The sequence below is a fragment of the Pseudochaenichthys georgianus genome, chromosome 13, assembly GCF_902827115.2.
Source record: "Pseudochaenichthys georgianus chromosome 13, fPseGeo1.2, whole genome shotgun sequence".
Taxonomy (NCBI): domain Eukaryota; kingdom Metazoa; phylum Chordata; class Actinopteri; order Perciformes; family Channichthyidae; genus Pseudochaenichthys; species Pseudochaenichthys georgianus.
Genome location: NC_047515.1, coordinates 5,894,787 through 5,919,540, shown reverse-complemented (window position 1 = coordinate 5,919,540; position 24,754 = coordinate 5,894,787). Strand labels below are relative to the sequence as shown.

Sequence of the window (24,754 nt, the reverse complement as noted above, 5' to 3'; positions counted from 1 at the left end):
AGGGGACCAAGAACAGAGCCCTGAGGGACCCCTGTAGTTAATTGACAAGGGTCGGACTCTGACCCTCTCCAAGTTACCCTGTAGGTGCGGTCTTTGAGGTATGAGGTGAGGAGGGAAAGTGCAGAGCCTGAAACTCCAAGTTCTTGGAGAGTGCGAAGGAGGATCTGATGATTCACCGTGTCGAATGCAGCAGACAGGTCCAGACAGGTTTAATTATTGACATCTCTTTGTAACCGTTTGAGCCAATAGAATCAAAGGGAAGTTCCTAAAATCCATCTAAACATTACCTATTGGTGAATGAGTGATGCGCAGCCAGAATGCCCCGGAACCGGAAGCTGGATACACTCTGGTGGCTATCATCAGCAGCTAATATCAAATCTCTGCTTTTGACATAAAAATGAAATGATGGATTATCAGTAATCATTTCAAAGTGACACAGACACATTGGATTAACCTTCAGCAGCGTTGTTATCGTTTTAATGCCATTGAACACGACTTTTGATCAGAATAACAGCTAAGGTGAGACGATCTCCTGTGAATGCTCCGTAAAGCTATGTGTTGTGATGTCTGTGTTTGTTTCCCCTGTCGCGAGTTCTGATCGCTCAGTGATGAATCTGTGGAATCTCAGCTTTATATATATATATTGTATGTGCAGTTACGATAAGTAATAAGGGTAGTTTTACCTTGAGTTCTGTGCTGCTGCTGCACTCAGGGCTAATTTAGGCGCTGCTTGTGAGACTTGTGCTTTGTTTTGGTAAAAATGGTTCATATCAGTTAGCTGAGTTTCTAACCGTTAAGTGAGTATGACACATTAATAGGTTTTTAAATATTAAGAAGCCCTGAGACACAGTTTCACCCCAGAGGGAGTTTCTCTCTCACAGACTCCCCACCTGCCTAACATGTCTCGATTGGATTCCATTGTTTACTTTCAGAAAATACGGATATCACTATGTAACATAGGCGCTTCTATTGGCTAGCGCTCCAACACATTGTACATGATAGGCTAAGGGGCTGGACATCTGTAAGTGGTTGACCAATCACAACAGAGCCTGCTGTAATGGTTGTCACTGACTGACACACCAGTTATAGTACCGCCGTTTAGCCACAACAAAACTGTTCTCCAACGTCCGACATACTCCCCTGGGGGCTTGGAAGAAAACTTGGGGTTAAGAATCTACAATGGGCTGGGATTGGACCCCCAACCTTCTGGATGGTAGGCGACCACAGTACCTCACAGCCATAGCCGCCCACATAAACATTAGGAGAAATGGCAATCAAGCAAAGAAAATATATCCAATTGATAAAATGTCAAAAATGCTTGGAGTTGTTATTTTAATACTAGCTCCTATTAACGACTGCTGAAACTAGGGAGAGTATATTCCTTATAAAATATGTTATGTCTTCGGGATGAATGGAAGGGCAACATCTTCAGAGACCATAGATAGAGCTTGTAGAAAAACTGTAGATTAATGGGGAAGATTCTGTTCTCCAATCAAATCTAAATGAGGGTGTGCCGTGTGAATCTGGGAGCACAGCCAGGCCCTTACCGTGGTTTCCTTCACAATCTTTGCTTCACAACGCACACTGATTGCCTGTGGAAGTAGAATTGTATATCCCATCGTGGTCCTTTCATTACGGCTTGTGGCGGGGGGGGGGGGGTTCCATATTAGCTTCTTTCAGCACGTCTCAGGATGCATTTCCATTTAAAGTGAAACTGTCTTAATTCTAAGGATGGAAGAATGTGCAGTTTTAGCCTGCAACACCACAGCAAAACTTATTGACAAGTTCTTGACATGTTACCAAAATGTACGTTCTTGGTTCTTGATGCCAGCCAATGTCATAACAACTTTTTGTAATGCTTTAAATTATCATATTGTAAGCAATGTCTGGTTATTTTAGCCTCTTGGCATATACTGTTTTGCTTCTTGGGTTGATAAGCTTACCAGGTAAGATAGGCTTGTGGCGTTTCGGATTGTTACTTTCAAATATGGATATAGAAAGTATGTGCATGCAGTACAACTTCTGGTTGTACACTACCTGCCAAAACGGAGACTACAATTATTATTCTTATTGTCACTATCACTCTGGACTCCAGAGACAAGGGAGCCCAACCTGCTGGTGCTACACACACTGAGTGACCTTAGAGGCCTCATTAAGCTCTTGCATCAGAGTCAGACAAGCAACAAACCAAAGGTTGTGGGGCAACAGAAAGAAATGATGAGTAAGCATGGTGTTGACTGACAGGTCTGATTGGAGAACTTATTTCCTAATCAGCATTCAGTTTTCACCTGCAAAATGCATGGTGTTGGATTTCGAATAAGGTCAGTAAGGATATGAACTTACTTCCAGGTTCTGAGGTTTTAGATCTGGATCCAGAATTGTTTTGAAAACAATATCTTATCGCATTTGTTTGATACATTATGCATTTGGGATATGATTCACGTTGTTGAAGAAAATGACCATTGTTGCCAGGGTTTTGTCTGAACCGGGTAACGGGGATGCTGCGCCCTCATACTATCGGCGTGCGCCCTCATACCAAAATGCCGAAATTCCCCGTAAAATGTTAAAGGGATGCCAGAAAACAATATTTCTGTTCGTCAAAAACAGTATAATTACTAAAAAAATATGAGAATCGTGTCAAATAGACCGTCAGATGGCATAGACAGATTTGTTTTACGGAGCTCGGACATCATGTTCTTGTTTATGTCCGTGGTGCAATCTTGTATGCGAGCATCATGTTCTCATGAGAATGTATATCTTATATACAAGATCAGCACCAGAGAGTTGTCCTCATACTATATTTTTCTCAGAAAAAGCCCTGGTTGCATCATTGTTCTCAAAACGAACCTGTTTGATAAATGCACGTTTTGTTCAGCCGGATAATATCCACATGTCTACCCTACTTTTATCATTTTGGAATTATAAATCTAATCGCCAGAAGCAAAAGGCTAACGTTATGCTATAAACAAACTACAGCCGAGTACAGCAGGGTCGCACGACTTCAACGTCACGCAAACTTAAGATCGATATTCAAACAAACAGATTCAAAATTGCACAAGTTAAAGTGTTTGTTTTGACAGTTTGCAAGAGCAGAACAGGGCAAACAAACTTATCGGGAGTGTTTACGTCCTCGACAACTTCTGTAGTCCTATTCAGCCAATTGTTAACAACCATCGTTTTTCAGACACGTAAACTCTTCAATAATTATCAGTGAGGTCACAGCTGATGTATTAGCTAGTTAATACGACACAGTTAATGTCGTAGAACAAAATGTGATCCGTCTCTTCAATTTGTGTCAATCACAGACCTTATTTCCAGCTATTTTCCAAAAACGAGTTAAGAAAACCCATTGACTCTGAGATGAGGGAACCGGAAGTGGTAAAATGCTAACTCACTTCCGGGTTTTAGGACTGGTTACTGCACCACTCTATTGCGATTCTGCTCAAATTCAAAGTCATTTTTCAGCCCTACTGACAACTGCAATCATTTTCTAAAGAATATGGCACACCCATGTATTTTACACAATTGGAATTATATGGTAAGCAAATAGATACAACTGTGAATTGCATTTTTCTAAAAACAAAACCTTTTCTTTTTTTAGTAGTGCAGATTTAAGGACATTGTTTGCTTGATTGGGGTCATTTTGTGCAGCTGATGATACTCATTATACCTCTAATTGCAGTGCCTATTGGATGCTGGATATCTGGGTGGTCGTGGAGAAGTTGATAGGGACTTGGCTTGACAACTGGAAGGTCACCAGTTCAAGACCCAGCAAGACCAAGTGCTACCGAGGTGTCCCTGAGCAAGGCACCGTTCCCTACACTGCTCCCCGGGCGCCGTTCAAAATGGCAGCACACTGCTCCTAACACTAGGATGGGTCAAATGCAGAGAAACAATTTCCCCACAGGGATTAATAAAGTATATCAATATCATATCTGTACTGTAATACCAGCTCCCAGAAGCTATAATTCTAAAGCATTAGCAATGCTAAAGTTAGAACGCTGCAGTTCAGCTTTAATCATGAAATAAAAAGACTCATGTTGGGTTTGCTGGACAGTTCTCACCATGATGTTGCATTAAACAAGCTAGAGATCATTTTGGGTATCGTAGAATGTATTCACTTTTTGTGTTTCTTTCTGTACATCCATGTCTGTTAGTTGTTGCAAGAAGGGCTGCACGATATTGGAAAAAACTGACATTGCAATATTTGTTTCCCCTGCGATATATATTGCGATATGAAAAAAATACAGGAATTGTCCGCAAACCATCCTTTATTTTACTTTAATGCTATCCAATTGGTATTTTTGTAACTATATTTAACCGGATGAAGGATTTTAGTCACGTACGTCTGGATGGTCTGGATCTTAAGTTATCAGAGCAACAAGCTGAGCTAGCTCAGTTAGCAGCGCAGAACTGCCTGAAACTACTTTATTCAGTGTTTTTACCTTTTATCACCGGGTCCGTTTGCTTTGGTGGTTTGCTGTGCATGCAGAGCCTGCATGTAGAGCCTGCATGCCACTCACTCAAGTACCCCTGACATGAGAGCCGCACAAGTTTTCCTTTTGTAGCAAGCAGCAAAAGAATTGTAACATGAGTTAATTTGCCTACTTAATATTGCACGTCCTAAAAACAAAACCTGCGATGTGATGCACATATCGCGATTATCGTCACAACACGATATATCTTGCAGCCCTAGTTGCAAGCTATGCCCAGTGAGGAGGGAAAAGACAATGCTGAGGAATGTGTTTCATTAGGCTGTTGGCTAACGTTCAATCATGGATACAAATAAAGTCAAATAGCATAATTCTTTGGTTAAGTTTGGTTCTGAAATGTGTCATCATCGGCAGGGTTCAGACGATAAATCTGTAAAAAATGCAAACCAAACAAATCTGTTCAGTTTTTTCTAAAATGAATCAGCCTCTCCTAAAGTTGATCTAGAGATGTGAGTGTTCAGGAGATCCACCCTTTCCATCAGACACAGTCATCTTAGCACTCACTCCAGGTATCCAGGAAATTAAAAAGAATTGCCATTAGTGGGATAGATTGACTTTCCAAAATGTTAAGTGAGAAGTCACTATTTAATCAAGCAGAAAATTACCTGATTAAAACACATTTTTACAGAGCAGGTAGAGGGCAAAACATTTCCGTTCCACCCATGACTCATGCTAATGTGCAAATAATTAAAGAGGATTGTGCCCTGAAGAAATGTGGTTTGAGGAAGGTCAGGTGAAAACCAGACTGAATGGAGCAAAGTCCATCACAATCCCAGAAGGCCTTTCAATACAATGAACTGGTGTCAGATAAGAAGGCAAGGCAGAAGTGCTTCACTCAAATGACTAAGCCAGGAAAAGCCAACCTTTGTCTCAAGGTGAAAGCAGCTAAGATTTCTGTGTCCACAAAGTGTCTTATTTTGGTATTAAGGTTCCAGGCAGAGCCTCCTCACAATTCTTCATCAAAAAACCCTTCCAGCGCTTGTGTTGAAAGCTAATCAAAGCTTAAGCACAGCAGTGGCAGATCAGGAAACAGTCATAGTATGGTCAAATGAAATGGTTTTGATTATCAAGTGGGTCAATGGCTTGAGAGGTTGAGTGCACATTTTACATGTTGATCCTTGGTTCTATAAATGCATTCATTTACCAATAATCACAAATGATAACACCTCTATTTAGTATGGTGGCCTAAAGTGTGTGAGTGTGGACGGAGCAGCAACAGGTTAGTTTAGCCTGATGGATCCGATTCCATTCAGAAAACACGCATTTTAAAAGCTGTTCACCTGCCGTCTTGTCTGCAGACTTGTGAAAGCGTTAATTCATGGTTTTTAATAACCGTTATCAGTATTTAGTTACTTCGGCATCACTTTGAAACGTGTATTACAATTAAATCACGGTCAAATATGTTCATTTTGTTGTAGTTGGTATCTCCCATAGGATTTACATGGAGATACGCCCCGCCCCCTCTCCAGCGCCTCTTGTTTGAATGACAGGAGCAAACACAGCTGACAGACGCGGTGAAACTCGAGCGATTAGAGCGATGTGAATATTGGCTGGTCTACCATAGTATTTACATGGAGATAAGCCCCTTAAAAACCATGAATGAATAAAGCATTAATTCTGTGTTTACTCCTGTCATTCAAACAAGACGCTGGAGAGGGGGCGGGCCGTATCTCCATGTAAATCCTATCGGAATCGGATCGATCAGGCTAAACTAACCTGTAGCTGTTCCGTCCACGCTCACAACAACGTCATACAGACATAAATAAAGCAGCGACTGTATTCACCATGACACAGACAGTCTGTGTTTTGTATATGTTTAACTTTTGTCCAGTTTCTGAACAGATATGAGGAGCTGTGAGCTCACACACGGCATCTATTGCACGTCTGTCCGTCCTGGGAGAGGGATCCCTCCTCTGTTGCTCTCCCTGAGGTTTCTCCCATTTTTCCCTTCTCCGGAAGTTTTTCCTTGTACGATGTGAGGGTCTAAGGACAGAGGGTGTCGTATTGTCATACTGATATTTTGTACAAACTGTGAAGTCCACTGAGACAAATGTAACATTTGTGATATTGGGCTATATAAATAAACATTGATTGATTGATTGAGTGTGTGCTAACAGCTAACGGCTGATGTGTTGGGCCAATCACGAAGCGTCATTTCTTGACTGGCAGCAAAAACAACCAATCACAGCAGTGCTTCTCTGGCTGGCTCTGTCCAATCACAAACAAGAAGTGTTCTCCCTAAAGGAATACCCTTTCCGTCCAATGTGAAATGCTGTTGTGTTTTGTGAAATGCTGTGGCGTTTTGTGAAATACTGCGGCGTTTCGTGAAATGCTGTTGTGTTTTGTGAAATGCTGTTGTGTTTTGTGAAATGCTGTGGCGTTTTGTGAAATGCTGTAGCGTTTTGTGAAATGCTGCGGCGTTTTGTGAAATGCTGTAGTGTTTTCTGAAATGCTGTAGCGTTTTGTGAAACGCTGTAGTGTTTTCTGAATCGCTGTAACGTTTTGTGAAATGCTGTTGTGTTTTCTGAAATGCTGTGGTGTTTTCCGTAATTTAGTTTTATGATTTACGGCAGCCTAAAAGCAACACGAGGCAGCAGGCCTAATTACTTTGTGCTTCCTCTGATCAAGGTATTGATTCCTTTAGGGTACTTTCCGCCCACCAATTTTCTGGAAAAAAACAGGGCAAAACTAACCGCTCTATATACCAAGTTCCTATTATGTTTAACCTTTATCATGAAATTCAGCATCAGTCAGTGGCAATGAAACCATTCCAAATGTCGTCCCTCCTGTTTTATTCTCTCACTGAAATTCTCTGATTTGTTCCATCTCATTTCTGTAGTGGAAATGTTTCTCTGTTAATTAAAGTATGGATGAATGGATGACAGTTGGTATCACCCTCTGCAACAGATGAAGGTCACACGTGTGAACACGGATGTTATTCAGCCTTAAAGTTAATGTTAGGATGGAAGTCAATGTGTGTAGTAATTTAGCCCTGCATACATTGGTTTCAGACTTATTCTGATTTACCATCATTTAGAATAAATAAACAAACTTTCAATCCAATTTGATTTTGTTTGGATTAATTACATAATTTGATACTTACATTTATCTGAATATTAAGCACAAATAATACTGCCAGGAATTAGTGCTATGTTTGAATGAGCAGTTAATTAACGTCTAACAAAATACGTTTTCCCGCCCTACAATCTGAGGTGCACAATCATAGTTTAATCCCCAAATTAATCCTGTGTCATACGAAATCCAACACGATTTATCGGGCCAAGATGTGTTCACTGGTCAACACACTGTCAAAGGAAGTTGATCTTGCTTATTCCTTTCAATATTCTTTACTGATATCACTGACATGTACAATTTTCATGAAAGTGATAGAGAAGTGAATAGAATTATTCAATAAATGCAAAGTTACATCAGCTGGTGTTAACGGATTAGATAACATCAGTTATCTAACGACAGCGGTGCAGTAATGTTGTATTTCTTTATACTACTCCGAAGTCCTCAGCAAATCAATGGGACATCATCCCTCCACCTGCACACTAGACCCTCTACCCACAGCCCTTGTCAAATCGAACATCTCGGCTATAAGACCCATGATCAGCGACGTCATCAACAGCTCCCTCAAGGCTGGTCATGTTCCATCGGCTCTTAAAACTGCCATCATCAGACCCCTTCTAAAAAAAAACACCCTAGACCCAGATGTCCTCGCCAACTACAGGCGCATCTCCAACTTCCCATTTATAGCCAAGGTAATGGAAAAAGTAGTTGCCGAATAAAAATCTCGACCCCTCCATTCTTGCAAATTTTAGGCCCATCTCCCAGCTACCTTTTTTATCTAAAGCCCTGGAGTGAGTAATCTATGTCCAGCTGCAGTCGTTCTTAACCCACGCATTGCATCCATGAAAAGTTTTAGTCTGGCTTCAAACCCATGCACAGTACTGAAACAGCCCTTTTAAGAGTTTTTAATGATCTGCTCCTAGCTGCCGACTCAGGTAGCCCAGCCGTCCTGGTGCTGTTAGACCTGACAGCTGCCTTTGACACTGTGGACCATAGCATCCTGTTGTCACGGCTTGAACAGTCCGCAGGCATCACAGGCTCTGCCCTTGCATGGTTCAGGTGACAGACCGTAGCTTCTCAGTGCAGCTAGGTGCCTTCTCCTCTGCTAAAGCCTGTCTTACCTGTGGGGTTCCCCAAGGCTCTATCCTGGGCCCCATCCTCTTTTTATTGTACATACTGCCCCTAGGTTCAATTCTCACTAAACACAATATTCCCTTCCACTGCTACGCCGACGATGTACAGATCTATCTGCCTCTCAAAGCAAATGTCAAACACTCACTACAGCAGTTAATGGACTGCTTAACAGAGATAAAATCATGGCTGAGCCAAAATGTCCTTAACCTCAATGAGAGCAAGACTGAGGTCATCTTTTTTGGACCCCAAACTCCAGCTTCTGCGGTTGATATTCTGGGCTCTCTCAATGAAAACATCCTCCCCTCTGTCATGAACCTTGGAGTGACCTTCAGTAGCACTTTTAAATTTGACAAGCAGGTCAGCACCGTAGTCAAATCCTGCTTTTTTAAAAATAAGATTATTGGCCAAAACCAAGTCGTATTTATCTTTTAAAGATCTAGAAAGGGTTATTAACGCCATTGTAACCACAATACTGGACTATTGCAACGCTATGTATGTGGGTATGGACCGGGCCTCAATTAAACGCCTGCAGCTAGTCCAAAAACGCAGCTGCACGTCTTCTGACTGGCCACAAAAAGCGTGACCACATCACCCCAATTCTGGCCTCACTACACTGGCTTCCAATTCGGTTCCGAATTGATTTTAAACTCCTTTTATTTGTTTTCAAAGCTCTAAATGGGCTGGCTCCTGCCTATATAGCCGAACTCCTCCATCACTACACCCCAGCCAGAGCTTTAAGGTCTGCTAACCAGCTGTTGCTGATAGTGCCCAAGACCAGGCTCAAAACTAGAGGTCACCGAGCCTTCGCAGCAGCTGGCACCAGGCTCTGGAACACTCTGCCCCTCCATGTGAGGTCGGCCCAGACACTAGGGGTTTTTAAATCCTCACTAAAAACGCACTTCTTCTCCCTGGCCTTCTAGTCAGAGTGGAGCATGATACCTGACTATTCCCTGTGTTTTTGTTTTTTATATTTCTGTTGTAAATTATTGTCTTTTATTGTGATTGTAGTAATGTGTTTGTATTACATGTACAGCACTTTGGCTCGACCAAAAATCGCTTTTAAATCATATATCGCTATATAAATAAAACTTGATTTGATTTGACACTGGATCCCCATCTCTCCTCATCCTCCTGGATCTGACTGTAGCATTCAACACTGTCGACCATAACATCCTCCTTCAGCGCCTCGAACACACCATCGGACTCCGCCCTGAGCTGGTTCCAGTCCTACCTATCTGGAAGAACAGAGTACATCTCCTTGGGAAATGCGAGGTCCCAGACACACCCTGTCACCTGTGGTGTCCCTCAAGGGTCGATCCTCGGGCCCACTCTGTTCACCCTGTACACTCTGCCCCTTGGCCGTGTCATCAGCCAGCATGGAATATCATTCCATTGCTACGCTGATGACACGCAGCTATATATAAAGACAGACCCTATCCCACATGCTTCCTCACTGTCACCATCATCATCACCGTTCCCATCAACATCCCTTAACACCTGCATTGAGGAGATAAAAGCTTGGATGCAACAAAACGTCTTGCAGCTTAATAGCTCCAAAACAGAAGCTATTTTAGTTGGCACACCAAACCAGGTCCAGTCATCCCCCATACCCCACATTACCTTTTCTGGCCAAAACATACCCTTCTCCACAGCAGTTACTAACGTGGGTGTAAGATTTGACCAACATCTGAAATTTGACACCCACATCAAACACCTGTGCAACGCTCTCCTCATCGGGACTCCTAGCGGGACTCCTAGCAGGACTCCTAGCGGGACTCCTAGCGGGAGCCTTCAGAAGCTCCAATACGTACAGAACAGTGCCGCTAGGATCCTGATGAGGGTGAGAAAATAAAACCACATGACACCCGTTCTTCATTCCCTCCACTGGCTTCCTGTCTCATTCAGGATCGAATACAAGATCGCACTACTGACCCATCAATGCATCCACAGGAACGCTCCTCCATACCTGAAGGAACTTCTCACATCACAAAACTCCACACGCAACCTCCGCTCCACAACCAACCATTGGCTTCGCCCCCCAGGGACCAAACTCTGCACAATGGGGGATCGGGCTTTCTGTGCAGCTGCTCCTCACCTGTGGAATTCCCTCCCAGGCCACCTGAGGACTCCACAGACCACTGACGCCTTCAAGAAAGGCCTAAAAACCTTTCTTTTTAAAAAAGCTTTTGATTCAACTTTTGTTTCTTTTGTTTCTTTTTATTATACCTCCTGTATCACCTTGGGATTGCTGTTAGCAATGAAAGGTGCTTTACAAATCAAATGTATTATTATTATTATTCTTTGATTTTATGTTGCAATATTGCAATCAAAATGGGAAAATGGGATGGATGGCAAACACACATTTATGATTCGCTATGTCCTGTTTTGTTCAGCAGGATAATCTCCACATATTAAAACCACTTTGAGTCATTGCTATTCTAAAACCTTCTATTGGTAAGCAACCAGATAGAACTGACTGAGCTCCTTTAATGCTCAGCCACCGTGCCTGACGCTAGATTGACCCGGAACTGATTCGCTCAGTACCTATGAATAAATTAGCTAAATAAATAAATACATAATTAAAAGGCCTAAGCAGCTGCCATCTCAATTAAGGTTACTCAGCGTTTGGCCCATGAGGGAAAAACAAGGTCTCGTTTGATCTCCAAGGTAATTTCTGCGCCATCGCTCACACACTCACATGGTTCCTCTGAGGGACACTCCTCCTACACACAATATATAAGGGATTCCACATTAATTTGACTTGTTAATTAAAATAAATAGTATTTAAAGAACTACAGCTGCATTATTCAGGTCAATTTCACCACTAAGAAGCAGGTGTTCTCATTGAAAGCATGAGATAAAAGATCACTACATAATTCATATAACAGTATATATTTTCATTACTTATGTATGTTAAAAGAAACCCTCACAAACGCTTTCTATAATTAAGTATGTACAGCATATGAGACCCTCTGTCCTTAGACCCTTAGAGCATACAAGTAAGAACTCCAAAACGAAGCCAACAATTATTGCGGAAATATTGTCAGCAACATCAGGGAGAGCAACAGAGGGATCCCTATCCCAGGACGGAAAGGCACGGTGTTGTGTGTATAAAGAATACATTTACAATCCAATGATAAAACTCACAGGAAATAAACTCATTAAGGTCTAATATAAACAAAACATTTAACACCTACTTGCTCTTCAAAGGGGTCCCAAAGAAAGAGCAATACACACATAAGTATAGGAGGCGTGTAAATAAAATGTACATAGATGTTCGATCAGCCGAAAAATAGCAAAAACCACCACCGCCGTCCTCCCTACTATGCATCAGACCCCTTTATTGTTTCACACTGCAACATTTCTTTCCTCCTCATCTTATTCTCAACACACACACACACACACACACACACACACACACACACACACACACACACACACACACACACACACACACACACACACACACACACACACACACACACACACACACACACACACACACACACACACACACACACACACACACACGTTATAAAGCTATGTCATGTTGATGGATAACCTGGGTAGATCTGAGAACAGAAGAAGATGAACTGAGAGGTCGACCACGGTGACCTCGGGACCACACACACACACCTTAATTTTGACGTCTGTGGCTGATGCTAACCTGATAAGTCAGTCTATTTTATCTTCAGCCAAACAAACACATACAGTAACCAGTTATCATAAGCACACACAGTTGGTAGTTATCCTCAGTAAACTTATATCAGCCCAGAACAACACACTGATCTCTTGCCAAACTGCCTGTGTTACACTGGACTGAATACAGATTCTTTGTTATGGATCTAGGCTGGTTTATGTTCACCATGCCAGCCTGAACTGATTATAAGCAGAGATAAAACTGATATGCTTCTTCCTCTAGTCTGACTCTATACATCTCATCAGACTGCAGGTGCATTCTCCTGGCTAAGCACAGAGTGTTGCCATATCATCACCAGGCAACCAGACCCTCACACAAACACAGCAGCCCAGAGGAGAAAACACTCCAAATGATCTTACCTTGCCAAACTGTTCAAAATATTGTTTCACGTCTTCAATTACCGTGTTGGCTGATAATCCTCCAACAAATATTTTCTTTGTTCTCGTGACCATCTGAAGGAAGGGAGACACAGAGAAGTAAAGCAAGTTAGCAACATTTCACATAAAAAATGAACAATTCTTAATAACAATTATTTCTATGTACCGTTTGTTTTAAGAAAAAATCTAATACAAAAACATTCACGAAGCGTCTCCTATTGTCACATGAAGAAAAAAGATTTAGGATAACATGTGTTGATGCTAATAAAGAAAGTATGACCAGTATTAAATTGGCATCTTTATTAAAATCTATTGCTCATCCACCAATTGAATGATACACGTACATGAAAAAATGACATGGTAATATCCATTCAAGGTGAAGCCGTGTGTAAAAGAATGAATGACATACAGTATGTAAGCACAAAGCTTAGACTTCAGCTCTTTATGTGTCTGAAAATACAATCCAAATGTGAATTATATAATTTTGGTAAAGGACAATCTAATAAAGAACAGAAACTCTGAAAGCAGTAAGAAACTCCCCCAATAACCGGCAACCACGATGCTGAGGAGCATGAGGCTGATTATAGCTGACATCTTTATCCCAATTGACATACATTCCACTCAAAACTGTAGATATGCCTACAGGAGCAATTTGAGATAAAGCAAGGACACTTCAACGAGTTGACTGCAGGGGATGGGGATGGAACCACTGACCACCTCTGATTCATAGATGCCAATTTCCGCCCCAATAATAATGCTAATTATTAGGGATTATCGATCGGCCGATCGGTGCTCTCTATAAAGGCAGATCGGGAGAGCCGATCACATGACGTAAAATACATGACACTTTTCTCTGTGCACGGCAAAACAAGCTCGCCAAAATGGCTTCACCGGTCTGGCAGTATTTTAAGGTGTCCAAAAAAGACAGTAAAATAGCGGTATGCAACGTGTGTGAGGCAGAAATCCTGCCGCTCCGCCCGCTGTGACGGACCGGTGAGCGGAGCAAAACACATACTAAGAGTTAGACCTAACACACTTAGCTATTTTATCTACCTCTGGAACAAGCTAAACTAGTTATAAATATATTTATTCTTCACTGTCGTGTCACTCAGTCATTACTGGATCAGAGAGCTGCATGAGATACAGGACAGGCTGTCAGGGGAGGGAGAGAGGGGGAGAGAGAGGAAAAGAGAGCGCTTCCGCTCATTTCTCCCGTGTTATTATCCAAAGTGAATGTAAACTTGAATAATGTACTTCATTTGAATGTAATAATGATGTTGGTTGTTGTTTGTGGAAGCGCCAGTGTATGAGCCCCATTAACTGAGTTTAAACATCACTTTAAATGGAAGATCCCCATAGGCCCCGCCCACTCGATCGGATCGGCATCGGCCGATACTGATTCCGGCGATTGGCCACAACATTGGCGATTGGAGCATCCCTACTAATTATAATAATACATGGTATTTATAAAGCGCTTTTCCTGTTGCTCAAAAAAGATTACCAAACAGCCCTATTGTAAGACCGTAAAGGCAGCAGAAGTAGTTAAAGCCGTAAAATGTCACAGCTGAGTAAACCCTGGCATTGCTAAGAGCTGTTTATTCAGAACAGTAGGAAGTAAAGAACACACACCTGTTCTATTTCAATCTTACGCTAGCTCATTTGGAGGATAATACCAGCACTAGAGCCAGGCACCATTCATCTTCATAATGAGGATTGCCACTGCCATTATTATGACTGCAGCTACGATAAATACCCAACTGGAGAGTTAGCAGTGTGTGAGTAAGCTGAGATGAATGAATTAAAGTTCTCCATATTGCATCAGGATGACTATGGTCTCACAGTCAGCGTGGGACCAATGTATGGGAAGATGTTTTACAACAATGACTGTATTACCAGAACAAGTCTCTCTCTCTCTCTCTCTCTCTCTCTCTCTCTCTCTCTCTCTCTCTCTCTCTCTCTCTCTCTCTCTCTCTCTCTCTCTCTCTCTCTCTCTCTCTCTCTCTCTCTCTCTCTCTCTCTCTCTCTCTCTCTCTTTCCTGCTGTGAGTCTGGATTATGTTAATACACTAACTAACACATGACAAGAAACAAAGTATATCATCTGTCTCACCAAAAGTAAGTTTGTACTATATGGCTTAAATCCCAGTAAGTAAGTTTGACGATTGGAAAAATCGTCAAACTAATAGAACTATTTTAAAGTTGCATAGTGTGTGTGTCCATCATCAACATGATTTGGTGTCATTTGGAAATGTTGTAATTTTGAGTTGATTTAAAATTGTATGTTGGTGACTTTGCAGATGGAGCAACCAGAAGAGGCATACCACACGTTTAAGGGATTAGTTATAAGTAAAGATTTGTAAAGGTTTATAGTACCTAAAAGAAAATATGTCACAAGAAGGTGCACCACAACAGAACCAACCTCAAATAAATGTTTTGGTTCAAAGAATGCAAAAACAAGCATTAACTTCCCTGGGAGGCAGGTGGAGGAATGGGAATAGCACATAGCATGAGGCAGTGATGGAGGGAAGGTGTTTTTGTTCTACTGAGATGAGGAGCTCTGTAGAGAAGATTAGGTGAAAGAGGACAGGGGGGAAGATAGGGAGGTGCTACTTCTCCTGCTGATGCTGCTGCTGTTTTGGCCTCCGTCTAGGGCTGCAACAAACGACTAATTTGATAGTCGATTAATCTATCGATTAATGAAACGATTAATCGACTACTCGGACTATTATGCCTTGCACAATTTCTCAAACGCTCTGATTTAGCCATCAACTTTTAGATTTAGCTTGAGGTTGTTTTAGGCATGTGGAAACTAACAATGAAGACAATAAAGATGAATACTTGATTAAAAAATACATATTATTAAATTAACTAAATAAATTGTTTACAAAATGATCATTGCTTTTCATTTAAATTAAATAAATAATATTTCACATCAAAAGAAACAACAGTGTTTTAGCAAATAATAAATAATGTGATGAACTGTAAACAGAATAGCTGAAACTTTAACAAACTAACTAATTCAGTTACCTCAAATCATTACCCCATGTTTGTATAATGTAGTTAACTCCGTGTGTTGCTGCTAGCATACAGAACACCTGACGTGGAAACGTTGCTCGTGGACGGGGCTACAGAGCTGCTAGAAAGACAGTGGAACCCGGTGCATTCCTCCGTCTGGATGTGGAGCACTTTTGCTAAATGTTTATACAAATTGCTCGTGTTACCGCCCTTACATGCTAAACTCTTATTGCACTTTTGGCAACGAGCAACGAGACGGGTAAAGTTTAACCGCACCTCGGAGCGCGTTCTCTCCGCCACCTCCGCAGTGTGTTGCTGCCATAGGGTTGCTGCATGTAGCAGCCGCGTGTGTGTAAACGGCCCCGCCCCCTCCCACACAGACCAGGGAGAGAGATCTCGTCTCATCGAAAATACATCATAGACGCATTTGTTTGTCTTTTTACATATTATAAACGAGCTGGCCACACTAAGACTGCGATATAATGTTTTTGTATCAATAATACATGACATATATTTTTTAAATGTCTCCAGTACCAATAACGTTGTTGCTTAACGGCGCGTAAAACGCACGTGATGACGTCACCAACGAATCGACGACTGAATTAGTTGGCAACTAATTTGGTAATCGATTTTAATCGATTAAGTCGATTAGTTGTTGCACCCCTACCTCCGTCAACTTCCATTTTTGGCGAACTCCAACATCCTACCCTCTCCATCCTACCCTCTCCACTGTCTCCAGTGCTAACGCCTTCCCATGCTTCTCTGAGAATGTCAGCTGTCATGACTGTCCATGAAAGACGCTCCCCCACCCTCACATCCACCCACAAACACACACACACACCTCAAACGCTGGCTGTGAGGTGCTGATAAAAGGGGGGTGACAATGGGAAGGGAACCGGTGGGACATTTACACAGAGCATCAGGCAGCGGAAGAAAAGGCAGTTTGTCATTGAGCGGAAAGGCAGGGTGAGCGCGGCCACCTGCAGACCCCCTTATGGTTATCTGTCCCCCATTGATAATGCACTGGTCTCCAGAGATGTGGCACATGTATGGCATAGGGCTGAGTCAAAGCACATAAAGGCCGCCACTCAGCGTGGAGAGCCGATGAGGAAGAAGGAATACTAATGAATGAAGAGAATACAACCACAGGGGATGAAATGTTAACTGACATTTCCATTAACACAAGCAGGGAAGGTCTCTAGAGAGAAAAGGTTTGATTTTTTTTCTATTTCTCACATGCGTCATTGAAGCGTCTTCTGGACTACTTTTTGGGATTTTGTTTGCAGATCATTGTTTATCTGCAAGATCCTGTACGTAAGCAACCTGATCTCACCAGAATGCGTGACTCCACCACGACTCCTTAACACTGCATTGCGTGGTGGACTCACGAACTTTGTTACATTTACGTGTCTGCACCACGCAAACAACCCCAATGTAAAGTGAATGAGGCTCCTTTGTCGTGGTGCACACACGCATTTCTACAACGTCCCGCAGTGAGCTTTTATTCTATAAAACGTTTTTTAAATCTACTTTATAGCTTGTAGTAACTCACGGGAGGCTTCTTTTATTTTATTTGTATTCATTATAATTTTCATTTTTCGTCAGAATGTATTATGGTGCATTAGTTACGATGTTTTGTTCTCAAAAAACAGTGCAATACAACTGTGATTTTTATTAAATTAGTTAGTTTTTAAGGAAGGCCAGAGCTTCAGCTGTGTCCAATAGATTGTTCCCTTTAGTTAACATTTTTTAAAAGAACATTATATTCCGATTTGATCATGTCCCCTTTATTGTATTACGGAGAGCAATGTGAGCGTCCATTCCCATTGGATAACGGAGGATTTTACACCCGGAAGTAAGTATTCTCCTTACTGTCGATTGATTTTACAGTGATATCTGCACTACTCATCGACTCAAACACATCAGATTATCCTTGTTGATTACACAACATTGATTGGTTTAAATTGTGTACAATGCTTTTGTAATTTTCCCCTTCGATTCGGAGAAACAAATATGTGTTCAGTTTAGGATGGCCGTAGACACTCCACTACCCAGAATCCTCAGCTATCGTTTGGGACTACACCATGTGCTTTGCTTGACAAACCCCGTGGTTTGTCCTCAAGCTCTGTGATTGGATGTTGGAGTGGCAGTGCGCTGAGCGACAAACAGCATTTTGAAATGGAATGAAACCCATCGACGGCACACTATTCAAAACAGGAATCGAACGTCTCCTACCCCCCCCCCCCCCTCCCCCCTTAGGTCACAGGCTCCTCCTCCAAACAGTGCAACACAATAAAACAGATACACAGAAAACATAGTGCAAGTCAATACAAAAAGAAAAATAGTAAAAAGTGAAATAGTGCAATAAGAGTCTATACAAGTGATTGGAATATGATATATTAGACAAATCATTTCTAAGTAGCAGCCAGATGAATGTTATGGATGTTATTTCAAAGTTCAGGTGTGTAATAGTCTTATGGCCTGTGGGATGAAACTGTCCCTGAGTCTGGTGGTTTTAGTACGGATGTAAGATAAGATAAGATAAGATGGTACTTTATTGATCCCAATTTGGGACATTGTTTTTGTTGCAGCAGCATAAAAGACAAGGCATTTTACAATAAAACAAAACTACAAACAAACAAGAATAGAAAAAATAGAAAATATAGGCTACGTGTTGAAATAGAAAACATACATGTAGATATTATATATGCAAATATACATATTCAAAAATATATGACAATGGAATATGGAATATCAAATATTGAACAGATTATATGTGTAAAATGTACAGCGAGGTTGTATTATTAGAGACACTATGGAGCAGAGAGTTCTCTTCCAGCCAGAGGTGATTTATTGTACAGAGTTATTGCAGTGGGCAGGAATGTGTTCCTGTATGGGTCCTTGTGACAGCGGAGCTGCAGCAGTCTGTTGGAGAAGGAGCTCTGTTGACTGTCCAGCTGCAGGTGGAGAGGATGGGTGGGGTTATCCATCATGGACAACAGCCTGTTCAGTGTCCTCCTCTCCACCACAGCTTCAAAGGGGTCCAGCTTGATGCCGATGACAGACCCAGCTTTCCTGATCACTTTATTGATCCTGCTGGTGTCACCGGCTCTGATGCTGCCCCCCCCCCCCCCCCAGCAGACCGCAGCAAAGAAGAGTGCACTGGCCACAACAGACTAGAAGATCTCCAGCATCTTGCTGCACACGTGGAAGGATCTCAGCTTCCTCAGAAAATAGAGTCTGCTCATCCCCTTCTTGTACACAGCGTCAGTGTTGATCCTCCAGTTCAGCCCATAATTGCACTCCCAGGTACTATAGTCCTCCACAACAGCCACATCCTCTCCTAGAATGCGGCTGTTGTGCCAGATGGCAGCAGACAGAACAGTTTGTGGCTGGGGTGATGGGGGTCTTTTATAATCCTGAGGGCTTTCTTTAAGGTTAACCTGGTATTTTTACTCCACTACATTTATTTTAGTTACTTTACAGATTCTGATTAATGATGTGAAATATAAACAACCCTTAAAGCAGACTTTAGTTACACCTGAGTACAATTCAGGGAAGGTGATTGTCAAGTGCCAACAATCAGGAGAGATATTTGATTGGAGGACTGGCTTATCTAAAGCCAGTTGAGTAGCACTTGAAATGTTTGGCTCTATGAAACCTGATGTACTTTATGATTCTGTTTTCTTCAAGCTTGTATTTTGTTGGTCGAACGCACTTATTGTAAGTCGCTTTGGATAAAAGCATCAGCTAAATGCAATGTAATGTAATGTAATGATTGTTGGTGCTTGAGAAGACTAAATATTTATCTGCAGATCCCTATAAATTATACATTACTCGTTATTCTCTACAAATAGTTAATTAAAAACTGTATATAATTGCTATTTTGGACATCCCTTTTCAAGATTTCAATATTACTCTAAACGTGTAATAACGTGCTTTAACCAGTAGGAGGTATGGGTTAAAAACATAGGTTAAAAAGCTGTCAAGTTTACAGTGTTAACAAAATAAAATATACTGCTGTTTCTGGTTTAGTTTACAACGGATATATTCTGTTATTGTTTTGATATTTGTAACACAAAAGCGATGGAAAAACCCCACAGCAACACAGAAAATATGGTCTTAACATGAGTAGTTAATATAAAACAATAATATCAAAACAAATTATTACTACTAACTTTATTGTGAAATTAAAACAGAACGGTAAAAGAATAGTTTCCGGTCTATTTTAAATAAAGAACTACGACAGATGTGTAATATTTACAATGCATTCATGTGATGACTTTCAAAGAGTAAAGCAAGCACTGCTGAATAAAGTATGATTTATCTTTTACGAAATGTTTTTTTTATATGGAATGCAGTTGGAGGTCAACCAATCACAGATCTTGAGGCAACGCGGAACAATAGCTGAGGATTCTGGGTAGTGTAGTGTCTTCGGCCATCCTAAACTGAACACATATTTGTTTCTCCGAATCGAAGGGGAAAATTACAAAAGCATTGCACACAACTTAAACCAATCAATGTTGTGTAATCAACAAGGAAAATCTGGTGTTTTTGAGTTGATGAGTAGTGCAGATATCACTGTAAAATCAATCGACAGTAAGGAGAATACTTACTTCCGGGTGTAAAATCCTGCGTTATCCAATGGGAATGGACGCTCACATTGCTATCCGTAATACAATAAAGGGGACATGATCAAATAGGAATATAATGTTCTTTTAAAAAACGTTAACTAAAGGGAACAATCTATTGGACACAGCTGAAGCTCTGGCCTTCCTTAAAAACTAACTAATTTAATACAAATCACAGTTGTATTACACACAATGCACTGTTTTTTGAGAACAAAAATTCGTAAATAATGCACCATAATACATTCTGACGAAAAATAAAAATTATTATGAATACAAATAAAATAAAAGAAGCCTCGCGCGAGTTACTACAAGCTATAAAGTAGATTTTAAAAACGTTTTATAGAATAAAAGCTCACTGCAGGACGTTGTAGAAATGCGTGTGTGCACCACGACAAAAGAGCCTCATTCACTTTACATTGGGGTTGTTTGCGTGGTGCCGACACGTAAATGTAACAAAGTTCGTGAGTCCACCGCGCATTGTGGTGTTAAGGAGTCGTGGTGGAGTCACGCATTCTGGTGAGATCAGGTTGTACGTAAGACACCGGCAAATTAAGCATCATGAAGTTATCTTACGGGTTACGATGTGGAACATGAATCAGAAACAGGTATATTGCCAAGCTGGTTTACACTAGTGTTAATTTCGTCAGCTATTTTTTAGTTTAGTTTTAGTCTTAGTCCTGTGTTACATTTCCTTTTTAGTTTTAGTCATATTTAGTCACCTTCATCCTGTTTTTATTTAGTCATGTTTTAGTCGACTAAAAGTCTGAGCATTTTAGTCTTATTTTAGTCAAAGAAAACTAATTATTTTCGTCTACTTTTTGTCAATGAAAACTGTTGAGTCTTTTTTAGTCATCAGATTATATAGAACATTTTAGTCAAAGTAGTCTAGCCAAAACCAATAATTTGTCATTTTAGTATATATAAATAAATAAGATTATATCTTGTCCTTATTTGATGAAAAACACAGGTTGAATGATTAAGAAAGCAGCTTTGCAGAGAGTATCTGCTCAGGTTTGTGGTGTTTTTACCAGCTGTGTTATGGCCTCATTACTTCCCTTCTGATGAAACAATGCATTCGCTTTTTTTCTCCGCCTCATTGTAGCCTCAATATCACATCGTTTCTTTCTCCCAAGCAGTGGTGGCTTTAGACTTTTTCGTTGTCAGTCATTTTGACGGATCGTAACATTTCCGTCATAATCCATTATTACCCGTTGAGTGCACAATTTATCAATCACTCGCGCTGACAGGGCGGGGGGGGTATTCGGTTAACGCGAGTGCGACCACTGCTCCCAAGCCGTGTTGTTGCCATTTTATTTTCTGTCAAATAAGGTTAGTTAGACCATGAGTTAGCCCCGAGTCTTCCTGACAGTTCACAGTGTGCCGCTGCCCGGTGTAATTCAAATCTACCGCCGCACGCACCACAGACACACAGCTGCTGCTGCCCAGCCGCAGCACTGGAAATGGAACTGCTGGGAGAAAAACTGACTATCAGAGATGTAACGTTATCTTTGATAATTTTTCGTCAACGAAAGTAAAGAGAGATTTTGGCATAGTTTTTATTTAGTAAACTACATTTTCGTCACGTCACTTTTCGTCAACGATATTGCATGATGATTTTGTTACAGTTATTGTTTACTGCCGTCGGTGCCGTCTCGTCACGTTTTCCTCATGGAAAAAAAGGTCGTTGACGAACATATTTCGTCATAGTTTTAGTCAACGAAATTAACACTAGTTTACACGTATGAGGAATTCTGACAGACACAAAATCAAGGACATAGGTTGGCTGAAATAATGACTTATCAGAACATGATTACAGCTCCAATAGTGTGAAATATAGAGAAATAAAGACCAGTGGAAACAGTGTTGGAGGCAGGTCCCTGTTCATGTATAGATTACCTAGAGAGCGGGGCAGGAAGCCAAAAGGTTTGACGGCAGGGTGTAAAACTACCTGGATCTTTCGTCTGAAATGCACAGATCAGGATGACGTGGTTTAGAAGGTAAATGAAAGTCTGCCAATCAGAGGCTCAGTGCTTCAATGCACTTCTCCTGCAGTCAACATGTCAACGTGTCTTTGACACAAATTGTTCCCGTAGGCATGTCTATGGTATTAAAGTGTATGTAAGTTGCTTTGGATAAATGTAGCAGCTAAAATGACATGTTACGTGAAGTAAATGTAATGGTAAAGAAAGGAAAGGAGTTACATGGACGAATTTTGTCCTTCATCTTCCTTTATACCATGAAACCAGGCTATCCACTACCAGCCAAAGTTTCACGGTAGTTCAAGTACATTTTTGTAGTGGCCAAGAGGTGGTAACATAACTTCTGTGTCATTTACGTGAATTTATTGCGCCCATGCGCATGGTCTATGTGCCCAGAACCTCTGATGATCCTGTTTTTTTGTTTCAAGTCAGGCCATAGGTCTTTCATTAGTCTCTGCAAACTGCAAGCATTTGATTAGTCTGAACTCAGAGAAACCATGCTTCTCATAATCATTTGGAGGAAACAGATATGTCGTGGCTACTCATATCTTTGGTCTTACCAAACATAAAGTTCTAAGATATGTCCCCTTTGGTCCATGTCTCCAAGACATTGAGAGATTCTGTCCACAGATTAACTCTGTAGCATCAAGAAACATAACATCCAACTGGGCTTTGTGCTGACTGAAGGTAAAGGAGATACATTTGGAAAATCAAGCCAGCATAAAACTAGCTAACACAACAAAATGAAGGCAACAAACAACCCAAAAGACAGCAGACCATTAGACATAGAAGCCCATACTCTCTCCGTTTTAGAACATGTCTTAGAAGAGTTATGTCCAGCTGACGGAGACAGGAGATGTGACTGGGCTGAGCAGCAGCCTGGGGAGGGACAGGGTTTGTAATGAGCAAAAGGATTGGAAACTCTTTTTCACATCCTTCTTGATGCAGGCAGTGTGGGAGATCTAATTAAGATTATTCATTAGATGAGTCTCCCCATTACAAGGTTGCTTATCAATTTGTGCTTCATCCAGCAGCAAAACAAGCTAAACTCTCCCAGGGGGCAGGCCTGAATCTCTCCAACACAGTGTTTCTGAGCTCATCGATTATTATTGTAGATGTTCCTGTCAAGCAGAGAGATACACATCCGAATTATAAATACTGCAAATGCTTAAAGATGTCCATCATCCTCATCCGCAAGAAACATTTATATGTAAATGTGTGATTGACAGCAGAGTTAATAGCATTTTAGAGACAACCCAAATGAGTCCAATGGCGGAAAGCCAATGATAGAGAGAAAGAGCAAACATATTCATCCTCCCCGTTTCTGACACATTGCTGTGCATTAAAAAGTTGTTCAGTTTGCTGAGTGGAAGCAGATTCAAAGGTCCTGTTCAACAGCGCTGACAGCTTTCCCTATGACTCATTACTTAAGTCCTAAAAACTCAACCGATCCACCACTCAATGACATTTGACAGGTGTATGTCATTGGTGGTACAGACGCTACAAATACAGTAGTTAGCATTCCAAGGGCCCTCTCCACAAAAAGCAATGGGATTGTACTTTATTTTTTGGAAAATTAAAGAAAATAAGCTGTGGCAAAAAAAAAACATGTATGATACTTACACGTTTGGCTCAACAGAATAATCTCCACATATTAAGACCACGTTAGCATGTTTGAAGCCTTAATGCAATCAGCGCAAGTAAAAAGCTAACGCTATGCTAAAAACAAACAACGCGACAGTCGCATGATTTCACGTCAATACCGCGAAGCTAAACACGGACTCATGTTTGGCGTGTTTAGTAGTCTCAATGAGTCACGTTTACTCAATTTACTGACATTTTTAAGGCGTATAAAAAATATTTAAAATATCTTAAGCATGTATTAAATCCATAGATTAAATCACAGACCTGACCTCAGACCTAATTTCAGGAATCTAAACAAAAACACTTAAATGCTAACTAATTGCCGGGTATTAAGACTCCTGGAGCAGTTTATAGCCAACGCTGTGCATAAGGACCACTGTTCTGGTGCTGTAGGATAACCATGGATACACAATTGATGACATTAATAAAAGAAAGGTGTAATCAATGGTTATTACATCGATATGAAAACAGATTTTAAAAAGGGCATTTACTGTTCCGCCTTTGTAATGTTTAATATTGCATTTAGTTTGGTGTTCCGAAAACCCCATCAGATTCTGCAGTGAGGCCCCCTTGTCATAATACAACATGGCTTCTCTTTGATCTTGAAACTCAGACGTGTGACACACTGAGTTATAAATGATGTGCTGGGCTTTATGCACCACCTCCTCTACTCAACAGCTGATTGAACGGGGTTTTGAGATTCTATAGGA

General features: G+C 41.1%; 1 protein-coding gene across 4 annotated transcripts in view; it reads right to left on the bottom strand.

Moving 5' to 3' along the window:
* LOC117457617 (RNA-binding protein Musashi homolog 2-like) overlaps nucleotides 1-24,754 on the bottom strand; it is a 245,990-nt gene that overhangs the window by 159,083 nt on the left and 62,153 nt on the right. For all 4 annotated transcript variants that reach the window (XM_034097776.2, XM_034097777.2, XM_034097778.2 and 1 more), the window contains exon 6: nucleotides 12,759-12,851. In XM_034097776.2, coding sequence (XP_033953667.1) covers nucleotides 12,759-12,851 — 93 coding nt within the window. The remainder of the gene's footprint in view (nucleotides 1-12,758; nucleotides 12,852-24,754) is intronic.